The sequence below is a fragment of the Otolemur garnettii genome, unplaced genomic scaffold (assembly GCF_000181295.1).
Source record: "Otolemur garnettii isolate 467f Iridium unplaced genomic scaffold, OtoGar3 scaffold00111, whole genome shotgun sequence".
Taxonomy (NCBI): Eukaryota; Metazoa; Chordata; class Mammalia; order Primates; family Galagidae; genus Otolemur; species Otolemur garnettii.
The window spans coordinates 2,423,881-2,435,925 of record NW_003852506.1 but is presented as its reverse complement, the minus strand read 5'-3'; the positions used below and the strand labels follow the sequence as shown (position 1 = coordinate 2,435,925).

The 12,045-nt window shown below is 45.6% G+C and overlaps 1 protein-coding gene across 2 annotated transcripts in view; it reads left to right on the top strand.

Annotated features, from left to right (window-relative positions):
- IFNGR2 (interferon gamma receptor 2) overlaps window positions 1-12,045 on the top strand; it is a 30,928-nt gene that overhangs the window by 13,828 nt on the left and 5,055 nt on the right. For both annotated transcript variants that reach the window (XM_012809679.2, XM_023517456.1), the window contains exons 3-4: window positions 481-680; window positions 8,239-8,384. In XM_012809679.2, coding sequence (XP_012665133.1) covers window positions 481-680; window positions 8,239-8,384 — 346 coding nt within the window. The remainder of the gene's footprint in view (window positions 1-480; window positions 681-8,238; window positions 8,385-12,045) is intronic.

Genomic DNA, 12,045 nt, shown 5'->3' with positions numbered 1-12,045 from the left:
ACCTTAGGTGTACATGGCTGGTGCCTTAGCCGGTTGAGCTATAGGCGCCGAGCCCATACACTATTTTAAAAAATGGGAAAGTTATATGGTACATGAATCATTTCTCAATAATGCTGTTTTTGAAAAATGAGCTCTGGGGCTTGGCGCCTATAGCTTTGCAGCTAGGGTGCCAGCTCCATAACATTGGAGCTGGCGGGTTTGAACTCAGCCTGGGCCTGCCGAACAACAGTGACAACTATAACCAAAAAATAGCTGAGCATTGTGGCAGGCACCTGTGGTTCCAGCTGCTTAGAAGGCTGAGGCAAGGAATCACTTAAGCCCAAGAGTTTGAGGTTGCTGTGAGCTATGACGCTATGGCACTCTACTGAGGGTGACATAATGAGACTCTGTCTCAATTAAAGAAAAAAAAGTCAGCTCTGGGGAAACTGTTTTAAGAAGAAGAGCGAATTCTGTGAATTGAAATCCTGTTTTCCTTCCCAGCACATTTAGTGATTGGTCCGACATTGACATCGTGGGGGTGAATTGTACACAAATCACAGTGACGGAATGCGACTTCACTGCAAGTGGCACCTCCAAGGGCTTCCCAATGGATTTTAATGTCACTCTGCGCCTTCAAGCTGAGCTGGGAGAACTGCACTCTGCTTGGGTGACAATGCCTTGGTTTCTACACTATCTGAATGGTGAGAATACATGGGTCTGAAACTTCCATTGTATGATGCAGGTTTTCTTCACTTGCCTCTTCACTGAGCAGTGTCAGCTCCACATACTTCAGTCCTGCCCCTCACCCTAAATAACCAGCGACTCACACACTCATGTTGGAGGAGAGTGTGATTTGCTAAACCAGGAGTCAGCAAATTATAGTCGACAGGCCAAATGTGGCCCACTACCTGTTTTTGTAAATAAAGTTTTATTGGAACATGGTTATGCCCACCTTTTAATCATCTATGCCAGCTTTCATGCCACAACAGTAGAGTTGAGTATTTGCAACAGAAACTGTTGGGGCCTGCAGAACCTAAGTTTACTCTAGCCCTTTACTGAAAAAGTTTGCTGGCTCGGTGCCTGTGGCTCAAGTGGCTAAGGCACCAGCCACATACACCTAAGGTGGCGGATTGGAATCCAGCCTGGGCCCGCCAAACAACAATGATGGCAGCAACCAAAATATAGCCAGGCGTTGTGGCGGGCGCCTTTGGTCCCAGCTACTTGGGAGGCTGAGGCAGGAGACTTGCTTGAGCCCAGGAGTTGGAGGTTGCTGTGAGCTGTGATGCCATGGCACTCTACCCAGGGGGATAGCTTGAGGCTCTGTCTCAAAAAAAAAAAAAGAAAAAAGAAAAAGTTTGCTAGAAAGGATGCTAGCACATTGGCCTCACTGATCACCCTTAACCTGTTCTGGTGCAATTTCTTTTACGATAAAGAAAGACTTTCATTCACCCTTGAACAAGGTCTGGCATGGCCTAAATACTTGTTGAGTGATTGACTGAACAGATGTGTCCCCAGGAGGTGGAAGGAGGCAGAAGAACCTCAGGTACTAGTTCCTCCATTTGTTCCTTCAGTGATGCATCTATCAGGTGACCAGCCGCACCACTTGTTTTTTTAGTGTCTGTGGGTCATGCACACACAAAGTATAAAACTTATTTTGGATCCTAATTCAAACAAACTAAAGTATAAGGCAATTGAAGAAATGTGTCCACTATGTAGATACATGAGGAAATGTTGAACAATTGTTAGTTTATTTTAGATGTTATAATGGTATTTTGGTTATGTTTTTAAAGGGAGAGGTGGTGTCCTAGTTAAGATGCTAAATTTTGTATTATGTATATTTTACTACAATAACAATAATTGGAAACCTAGGCACAGTGGCTCACTCCTATAACCCTAGCACTCCAGAAGGCTGAGATAGGGGGATTGCTTAAGCTCATTTCTAGACCAGCCAGAACAAGAGGAAGACCCTGTCTCCTAAAAATAAAAAAATTAGCTGGGCAGGCTCAGGGCCTGTAGCTCAGGGCTAGGGTACCAGCCACGTACAGCAGAGCTGGCGGGTTTGAACCTAGCCTGGGCCTGCCAGACAACAATGATGACTACAACCAAAACAATAGCTGGATGTTGTGGTGGGCACTTGTAGTCCCAGCTACTTAAGGCAAGAGAATGGCTTAAGCTTGGCTCGGTGCCTATAGCTCATGTGGCTAAGGCACCAGCCACATACACCAGAGCTGGAGGGTTCAAATCCAGCCCGGGTGTGCCAAACAACAATGACAGCTACAACCAAAAAATAGTCAGGTGTTGTGGTGGGCCCCTGTAGTCCCAGCTACTTGGGAGGCTGAGGCAAGAGAATCACTTAAACCCAGGAGTTGGAGGTTGCTGTGAGCTGTGGTGCCACGGCACTAGACCCAGGGGGACAGCTTGAGGCTCTGTCTCAAAAAAAAAAAAAAAAGAGAGAAAGAAAGAAATGATATAATGTCTCAGATTTATTCAAAATAATCAAAATAGCCTTTCGGCCGGAGTCGCCATCTTCCAGTAATTCACCAAAATGACAAACACAAAGGGAAAGAGGAGAGGCACCTGATACACGTTCTCTAGGGCTTTTAGAAAACATGGAGTTGTTCCTTTGGCCACATGTATGCGAATCTACAAGAAAAGTGATATTGTAGACATCAAGGGAATGGGTACTGTTCAAAAAGGCCACACAGTTTTCCATGGCAAAACTAGAAGAGTCTACAGTGTTACCCAGCGTGCTGTTGGCATTGTTGTAAACAAACAAGTTAAGGGCAAGGTTCTTGCCAAGAGGATTAATGTTCCTATTGAGCATATTAAGCCCTCTAAGAGCTGAGATAGCTTCCTGAAACGTGTGAAGGAAAATGATCAGAAAAAGAAGGAAGCCAAAGAGAAAGGAACCTGGGTTCAACTGAAGCGCCAGCCTGCTCCACCCAGGGAAGCCCACTTTGTGAGAACCAACGGAAGGAGCCTGAGCTCCTAGAACCCATTCCCTGTGAATTCATGGCGTAATAAGCATATAACATAGCACACAGGAGTACCAGTGGACCCATGTTTTTAGGTGCAAGAACCTATTTATTCCCCATGAGCTCATGGCATAATAGGTGTACAGCATAGCACACAGGATAACCAATAGACCCCATGTAACAGTGATACAAGGTGCTGGGACCTATTTCCCATGAATTCAAAAGTCAATCAATGCTTTGTCACATTCAATGGCAAGATGCCTCCATGAGCTACTGGAAACTCTTCCCTATGAATTCATGGCATGATGGATAAGAATAATAGCCTACTGGTACTGTAAAAATGTTTTTTGTTCATTCACTAAAAGTGTGATTTTTTTTCCCTAAAGTAGTATTAAAACAAATTTTAATGTGTCCTAAAAAAAATAAATAATAATAATCAAAATAGTCCAAAGAGCAGGAGGAATAAGGACAAGATGTGTAGTCATAGAAGAAACAAAATTGTCCATGGGTTGATGGTTAAGTTGGGTGACCACACTACTTATTTACTATTTTTGAAATTTCCTGTAATAAAAATGATTTTTAGGGCAGTGCCCATAGCTCAGCAGGTAGGGCACTGGCCACATACACCAAGGCTGGCGGGTTCGAGTAGCTAAAACAACAATGACAACTACAACAAAAAACAGCCAGATATTGTAGCAGGTGCCTATAGTCCCAGCTACTTGGGAGGCTGAAGCAAGAGAATTGCTTAATCCCAGGAGTTTGAGGTTGCTGTGAGCTGTGATGCTATAGCACTCTACTGAGGGTGACATAGTGAGACTCTGTCTCAAAAATAATAATAATTTTAAAGACTCCAAGGTTTGTGCTAGGTGCTATGAGGGATAGAAACAGAAGATGGGGCAGTCCCTGCTGGCTGGTGATCTGCCGTGGACATTTGTCCTTAGGTACAGAGCCAGAAACCATGTGAGATAAAAGAAGTGCTGGTAGTTTCTGACACTGCCCAGAGGACAAAAGATGGTAACAGAAGCAGAACATGTTGTGACAGTGGGTCCAGCATCAGCCAGCTGCTGCTCCCAGCCTGAACTGAGGAGAGATGTTCTTGGTTAGTTACTGGCTAGTTGACATTCCCAGCTCCTGCACTTGTAAAACTTGAGGCAGTTGTTCTCTGATCACACTGACCACTTTCACTGCTTTTAGTGGCCTTATAATCAGTAACTGAGGTGGAGGATGAGTAACCAGTGGCTGGAGGAGTCAGGTTTGGCATCACACCAGCCTGGGTTCATATCCCCACCCTGCCATTAACCAGCTGCATCACTATGCATAAGGAATTGGTAAGGCAGGGACTTACGATGCAGTCTGAGAAAGGTTTCTTACGCAAAGATCAAAATCGTAAGAAGTAAAAAGTTTATGTTACCTTAAAAAAAAAAAAGTTTATGTTACCTTAAAGTTCAGAAAGTTTCAAAGAAAGAAAGTTTATTTTACTTACCAAAGGTGGAAAAGGCACAACACAAGAGAAAGAAGTGTCAGTACAGAGGGCATGGGGGACTTGGGGTTTTTGTTTGGGAGCAAAGAAAAAAAAAGTGATTGCAGCCAACTGATAGCAAAAATGGCTGTGAAATTGCTGTGAGTTCTTTTTCTTTTCTTTTTTTTTTTTTTTTTTTTTTGAGACAGAGCCTCCCAGCAACCTCCAACTCCTGGGCTCTTGCGAGTCTCCTGCCTCAGCCTCCCAAGTAGCTGGGACTACAGGCGCCCGCCACAACGCCTGGCCATTTTTTGGTTGCAGCCATCATTGTTGTTTGGCATGTTTGCCATGTTTGGCATGTTGTTTGGCCGGGCTGGGGATTCGAACCTGCCACCTTAGGTGTATGTGGCTGGCACCTTAGCCACATGAGCCACAGGCGCCGACCCTGCTTTTTCTTTTTTCCTCTTTCTCTGCAATGCCAGCTTATTAGAGGCCCTTGAAATCTGGTCTGGCAGGAACTGAAGAAAGGCACTTGCACCCTTGCTGTCCACTTAGGGCTCTTCAAGGCTATGAAAATAAACTCTCAAAGATAACAAGTTAAGCTTGAAGACAAGTTGAGTCCCAGGTGTTTCATCAAAACAAAACAAAGGGGAAAGCTGTGCTGTGAGTTTTCAAAGGGGCAATTATATGCTGTGAGTTTATTGCTCTAACTTTCTGTTTGATATTTTATCTTTCTCTGTTAGCTAGTTCATTAACAAAGCCATCCTTTCAGGAATGTCACCTCTGGGCTTCAGTTTCCTCATCTGAGAAATAGGGATAAACTTATATAGCTGTTAGACAGATCTGAGTAAACAGAGCTGGAAGCAGCTCTCCTCTGTTCTCTGTTGTTCCATTGAGCCATTCTTCCTTCAGTGCTTGGAGAGAAGGGAGATTGTTTTCTCCTTTAGAAAAGAAGCTTGTCTGGTTGGGATCATATTCCAGGCCCAGGGCTTTCTTAAGGAGGGCAGGCCTATGAACACTGTCCTTTTAGCTGTGAGTCATTAGGTGTCCCATGTTCCCATGTGGTAATGGATACATGAAGATGACAGTCCTGTAGCAGGCACCAGGCCTTGCAGGTACTTCTGCTAATCCTGCTGACTTAGCAGCGAAAAGGGAAGCTGGAGGATGTGTGTTGCCGTCTGTGAGCAGGTGGAATGAAAGACCTTTTTGTCACTAGCAGCCCATCTGTGAACATCACCCTAGTTGGTTAACAGCTGACACAGCTGGTTAATGGCAGGGTGGGGATATGAACCCAGGCTGGTATGATGCCAAACCTGACTCCTCCAGCCACCATCTCATTCCTTTACCTGGTAACCCCTTCTCAGTTACTGATTATAAGGCCACTAAAAGCAGTGAAAGTGATCAGAGAACAACTGCCTCAAGCTTTACCAACGCAGGAGCTGGGAATGTCAATTAGCCAGTAACTAACCAAGAACTTCTCTCCTCAGCTCAGGCTGAGAGCAGCAGCTGGCTGATGCTGGACCCACCGTCTAGACAAATTCTGCTTCTGTTACCATCTTTTGTCCTCTGTGTCAGAAACTACTAGTACTTCTTTTATCTCACATGGTTTCTGGCTTTGTACCTAAGGACAAATGGGTTGTCCACAGCAGATCACCAGCCAGCAGGGACTGCCTCATCTTCTCTGTTTCTGTTCTTCATAGTGCCTAGTGGGCTAGACCCTGCCCTGTCTTTGCCACTGGGCATTGTGTGGACTCAGCTTCTCTACCAGAACAAGTGACCAGAGGGCACTGATGCCAACTCTGCAGAAACCAGTTCTTTTGCACAGAGAGAAGCTTGGCCAGACCATATGCCCAACCCTCACCAACCTGGAGCACCCAGGGAAGAACACAGAACTATAAGAGAATCCAGCTCCACTAGGGTGAATACGTGACTGTTCACAGTGATGTAATTATCTCCTGTGTAAAAGGCTCAGAGACAGGGCTCTTAGAACTCAGAGGACCCAACATGTACTTTTTTTTGAAACAGAGTCTCACTTTTGCCCTTGGTAGAGTGTTGTGGCCTCTACAGCTCACAGCAACCTCAAACTCCTGGGCTCAAGTGATTCTCTTGCCTCAACCTCTGGAGTACCTGGGACTGCAGGTGCCTGCCACAACACCTGGCTATTTTTAGAGACTGGGTCTCGCTCTTCCTCAGGCTGGTTCTGAACTCCTGAGCTCAAGCAATTCACCTGCTTCAGCCTCCCAGAGTGCGAGGAATACAGGCACAAGCCACCACGCCCCGTCTCCCAACCTGTACTTTAATCAGAGTTTCTCTAGTTAACTATACAATGTATGTGTGTATTTGATAATTGCTATAGCCTTTCAGTGACAACACATCATGGGTCATAGTCCTTGGCTGTCCTATGAACTACATGAAAAGCCTTAACAAATAGACTTGGCATGGCAACACTTCTCAGGAGACAAATGTACTTAAAAGTTTACAGGCTCAGCGCCTGTGGCTCAAGCAGCTAAGGCACCAGCCACATACACCTAAGGTGGCAAGTTTGAATCCAGCCCGGGCCCGCCACACAACAATAATGGCTGCAACCAAAAAATAGCTGGGCGTTGTGGCAGGCGCCTGTGGTCCCAGCTACTTGAGAGACTGAGGCAGGAGACTCGCTTGAGCCCAGGAGTTGGAGGTTGCTGTCAGCAGTGAAGCCATGGCACTCTACCCAGGGGGACAGCTTGAGGCTCTGTCTCAAAAAAAAAAAAAAAAAAAAAGTTTACAAATACCACTTTTGCTCATTTATGTTATAATTTTATATACACATGTATATTGTAAGTAAGGGCTAACAAAGTCTTTTCCCACTCTGCTATGGAAGTCTGATCTATGGTTAGCCTTCTAATTTTGTTCCTCTGGAAATCCAGTGAAAGTGTCATGTCAACAGTGTCACTAGGCAGCATTACTTAAGGTAGATGACTCCTGATTGGTAAACCAAATCTCAACTGAGACAATCCTAAATGCCTGCTAGAAAGCCCTTTCTCTGGGATCTTCTGATCTCCTTGCACTGAGCTGTCTCCTGAGGGGCAGAGAGATTGCTCTGGGCCTCATCATGGACAACTACAAGGACTCACTTTCCACTTAGAGCAGGTGTCCTCAAACTACGGCCCGCGGGCCACACGTGACCTGCCTAGGACATTTATCCAGTCCACTGGGTGTTTTTGCCACCGCTGCCTGTCCTGCTTAGCTGCCGACTCGTTCCAGGGCCCACAGTCCGGGCCTCCAACTGTCTGAAGGACAGTGAACTGTCCCCCTGTTTAAAAAGTTTGAGGAACCCTGATTAGAGGTTTACTTGCAAGGAAATCTTGAGTTCAGAGCAGTCTTTTGTAGTTTGTGCTTCTTTTTCCCTGCCAGATAGGATCTTGCTCTGTTTCTGGGGCCAGAGAGTAGTGGCATCATCATAGCTCACAGCAGCCTCAAACTCCCGGGCTTCAGAGATCCTCCCATGTCATTTTCCTGAGTGGCTGGTACTACAGGTGCTCACTACCATGCCTGGCTATCTTTTGTACAGATGGGGTCTCAATCTTGCTCAGTTTGCTCTCAAACTCCTGACCTCAAGTAATGCTCCTACCTCAGCCTCCCAAAGTGCTGGGACTACAGGCGGGAGCCACCATGCCTAGCCGGTCTTGTGCTTGTGAATGCAGCCTTACTGCATACAAAATAAACATGTGTGTCTATATACAAACTGTATATACTGTATTATATAATATAGTGTATTATACAATATATGTGTGTGTGTGCCGGTATGTGTATATATATGGTTTTCTGTTTATAATTCTTTTTCAGTTACTATTGGGCCTCCAAAAGATGTTGGGGTGACTCCAGGAGAAGGCTCCCTCATCATTAACTTCTCCCCTCCCTTTGATATCAACTCGTCCACGGTCTCTTTTGAGTATTATGTCCATTACTGGGAAAAAGCAGGAATCCAAAAGGCAAGAACATATTTTTTTGTTTTGATTTTCTTTTCTTTGGAGTTTCTGGTTTAGCAAAAGAAAGAAAACTTTAACATGGGCAAAAAGAGTATCCCGTTGAGGCTAAGCCCTAAGTCTGTTCTGATCCTCCTCTTCAAGACCTGTTTTTCTAGTCACTGTGCTGAAACTTACCTCCACCAGATCAATCTGAAGGGCCCTTGTTAATGTCACAAGGTTCCTGCTGTTTGGGGTCTAGACTTTGCTCACTTTTCATTTGCTCATGATGCCTTTGCCATGCTGTGGAGTTTGGGGGATGCTTTATTGGGCTTGTTTCTGCAATGAAGAATCCATTAGAGCTATCTGCAGAGTTTAACTATATAAATGTTTGAAATGCAAAGAGGGCATGAGTGAAATAGGTGGAAAAAGTGAAAGGAGAAGGAGCATCCAGGGAGAACTACCAGCAGGTTTGAGAAGGCGTGGCACGTGTGGAGATATGCCAGAGCCTAGATGGGTCGGAAACACAAGCCACTCGAGGGACTGTGGCAGGTGACAGGGTTGACTCAGTTGCATCAGCTCACAGGGGCCTGATGAGGCCCAGGTAGTTTAGGAAAACCATGATGGTCTCGGATCCTCTCCTGTGCCTAATGATCCCAGGTACATATTATGAGCTTTTTTATCTTTTTTATTTTTTATTTTTTTGAGACAGGGTCTCTAGCTGTCACCCTGGGTTAGAAAGCCATGGCATCACAGCGCATAGCAACCTCAAACTCTTGGGCTTAAGCAATTCTCTTTTCTCAGCCTCCCATATAACTGGAACTACAGGCGCCCAGCTATTTTTGTTGTTGTTGCAGTTGTCATTGTTGGTTAGCTGACCTGGGCTGGGCCCGAACCCTCCAGCCTTAGTGCATGTGGCACTGAGCCACACCCGGCTATTTTTTTAATTGCAATTTGTTATTGTTGTTTAGGTGGCCTGGGCCAGAGTCTAACCCACCAGCCAGCCTGGAATATGTAGCCAGCGTCCTACCCACTGAGCTACGGGCACCGCCCTTCTGCCGCATCTTTTATATTTGTACTTTTTCACTCTCTCTCTCTCTCTCTCTTTTTTCTTTTTTGAGACAGAATCTTCCTTTGGTTCTGTGAGTGGTGTCATAGCTCACAGCAACCTCAAGATCTTGGGCTCAAGCGATTCTCTTGCCTCAGTTTTTCTATTTTTAGTAGAGACAGGGTCTTGCTGTCTTGCTCAGAGGTCTCCAGCTCCTGAGCTCCAACCGTCCACCTGCCTCAGCCTCCCAGAGTTCTAGGATTACAGGTGAGAGCCACTGTGCCCAGCCTGTACTTTCCCTTCATTTCTTCATGCCGAGCATGAAACTGGGGAGGGCAAGACTCACTGAGCATCTACGGAATAGGGAAATAATCATCTCCTCAAATCAGAGCTCAAGATCTGGGTCACCTGGAATAGAGTGAACCTGGCAGAATCCAGATGGGAGAGGTAGCTGCCTCTTCTGAGTCCATCTTCTCTGGAAATGGTGCTGGAAATGGAGGCGACACAAGGAAGCTGTGGCCACATTTTTTCCCACCCTTTGGTTGGCTTCTTGACTCAAGAGCATCATGGTACATGCTTCCTCCGCAAGGGCCCATCTGCACTTTTGTTTTCTTATAATGGAATTGTCTGCTTCACTGCTCTGAATCACCCTCCATGGGACAAGTTGCTATTGGTATCCTAGAGCCAGCCAGGGTTACCGTGTGCAGGAGGGCCCAGCCTTATTTAGCCGTGTGCCCAGACTGGGCAGTGCCTGTGGCATAGTGGGTAGGGCGCTGGCCCTATATACCGAGGGTGCCGGGTTCGAACCTCGCCCCGGCCAAACTGAAACAAACAAAAAAAAAGCTGGGCGTTGTGGTAGGCACCTGTAGTCCCCATTACTCAGGAGGCTAAGGCAAGAGAATTGCCTAAGCCCAGGAGTTGGAGGTTGCTGTGAGCTGTGATGCCATACTATGTGCCATACTGTGTCCCTGGGGCTGGCTTAGCCCCACATCACTTACCCTCTCTGGCTGTAGTTTACTCTTATATAAAATGAGATGGCTGAGTAATAGGTTGGAACCTGTAGGGAGGAGCAGATAGGAGGAATCCCAAGCCCCTTTCCCCATTTTGACCAGAGAATCTATACTCTGGGCTTCCATGAACAAAAGATTCAAGGATGAAAATAACTCTGAAAGCCACTGATATGATCTTGATTCTAGCTGTGAGTCTGTGTGTTGTGGGTCTCCAAGATCCCCCCTTAGCTTTGCTCAAAGGACTCAAAGGACTCAACGCCGAACCATCCTAATCACTGTGACTATGACAGGACACAGCAAAATCAGCAGAGGGAAGAGGCACATGGAGCAAAGCCCAGAGGAGTCCAGGTTCAAGCTTCCAAGCTTCCTCTCCCAGTAGAGTCACACAGATGCACTTAATTCCTCCAACGAGCCGTGACAGCGTATGGGAACTATTGTCCACCAGGGAAGCTCATTCGAGACTCGGTGTCCAGGGCTTGATTAGGAGCCGATCACGGTGGCACCTTCTGTCTCGTGTATACCACAGTGCCACTCCCAGAAGGAAAGCAGACGCTCAGCATAAAGAAACCACATTGTTTGTACAAACATTCTAGGTATGATAAGCCGCTTTTGGCAGTTTGGGAATGAACCTGAAATCCAAGTTCCCAGATGCCAGCCTAGGACTGACCTAGAAAGCAGATGCTTCAAAGAGCAGCAGCCTCAGGCCTGCTACACTGGCTCTTCTGCACAGTCTGTGATTCTAAATGTTAGAAATTCCAATTGGCTATTGAAGTACATCCCAAAGGAATTTTATCCTTAATGTTGCTCTATGTAGCATCATAAGCAAAACGTTTTTTTCTTTGCCCTAGAAGTCCATCACCATTAAACAGTGGAAAATGAAATTAAAAACCATCAATAATACTACCATTCATAGATAACATAATATTTTCGTATCTTTAAAATGAGATTGTGTTCTATTTACTGTTGGATGTTCTGCCTTTCTACAGTTGGCAGTGTGGTGGCCTCATAATCCTGTGTTTTTGAACCAGTATGTTAATACTACCATTTCATATGGCCGTTTTGGATCCTTTTGTATCTCAAAATTAAAAAATAATCCTTCACAAGAAATCCTGTATTGCCATGATAAATTCTTTTCTTGTTCCTCTGTGGAACAGTGACATCTTTAACCAGGACTAGAGTAAGCCGATCATGGTGGCACCTTCTGTCTAGTGTATACCACAGTGCCACTCTCAGAAGGAAAGCAAAGTGGCTTGGAGCCACTGGCTGGAATGATGGGATGTGGACACCCCAAGGCCTGAGCACACAGCAGCAGGGACTTGGGGGCAGACACAGAATCCTCACAGAGTTTGGGGTCCAACTGTGTCCTGATGACATAAATCCCTGAGGACATTTTGACTGAAGCTGTAGGAGGAACCAATACATTTCAGCTCCATCTAGAAGCAAATTAGGGATAAAAGGAACATTAGTTCTTAGATTAATTTTTTTCTGTTTATTGACTAATTTGAGGTATCTGGATCTGATTCAGCGTATTTTTCTGAAATGTAAAATGTTAATTTTAAAGGCAAAAACACCATCCTAGGAACTGGGATTTACTATAAATTCCAGTTGCTGCGCTGGGCCCTCTGAGGCC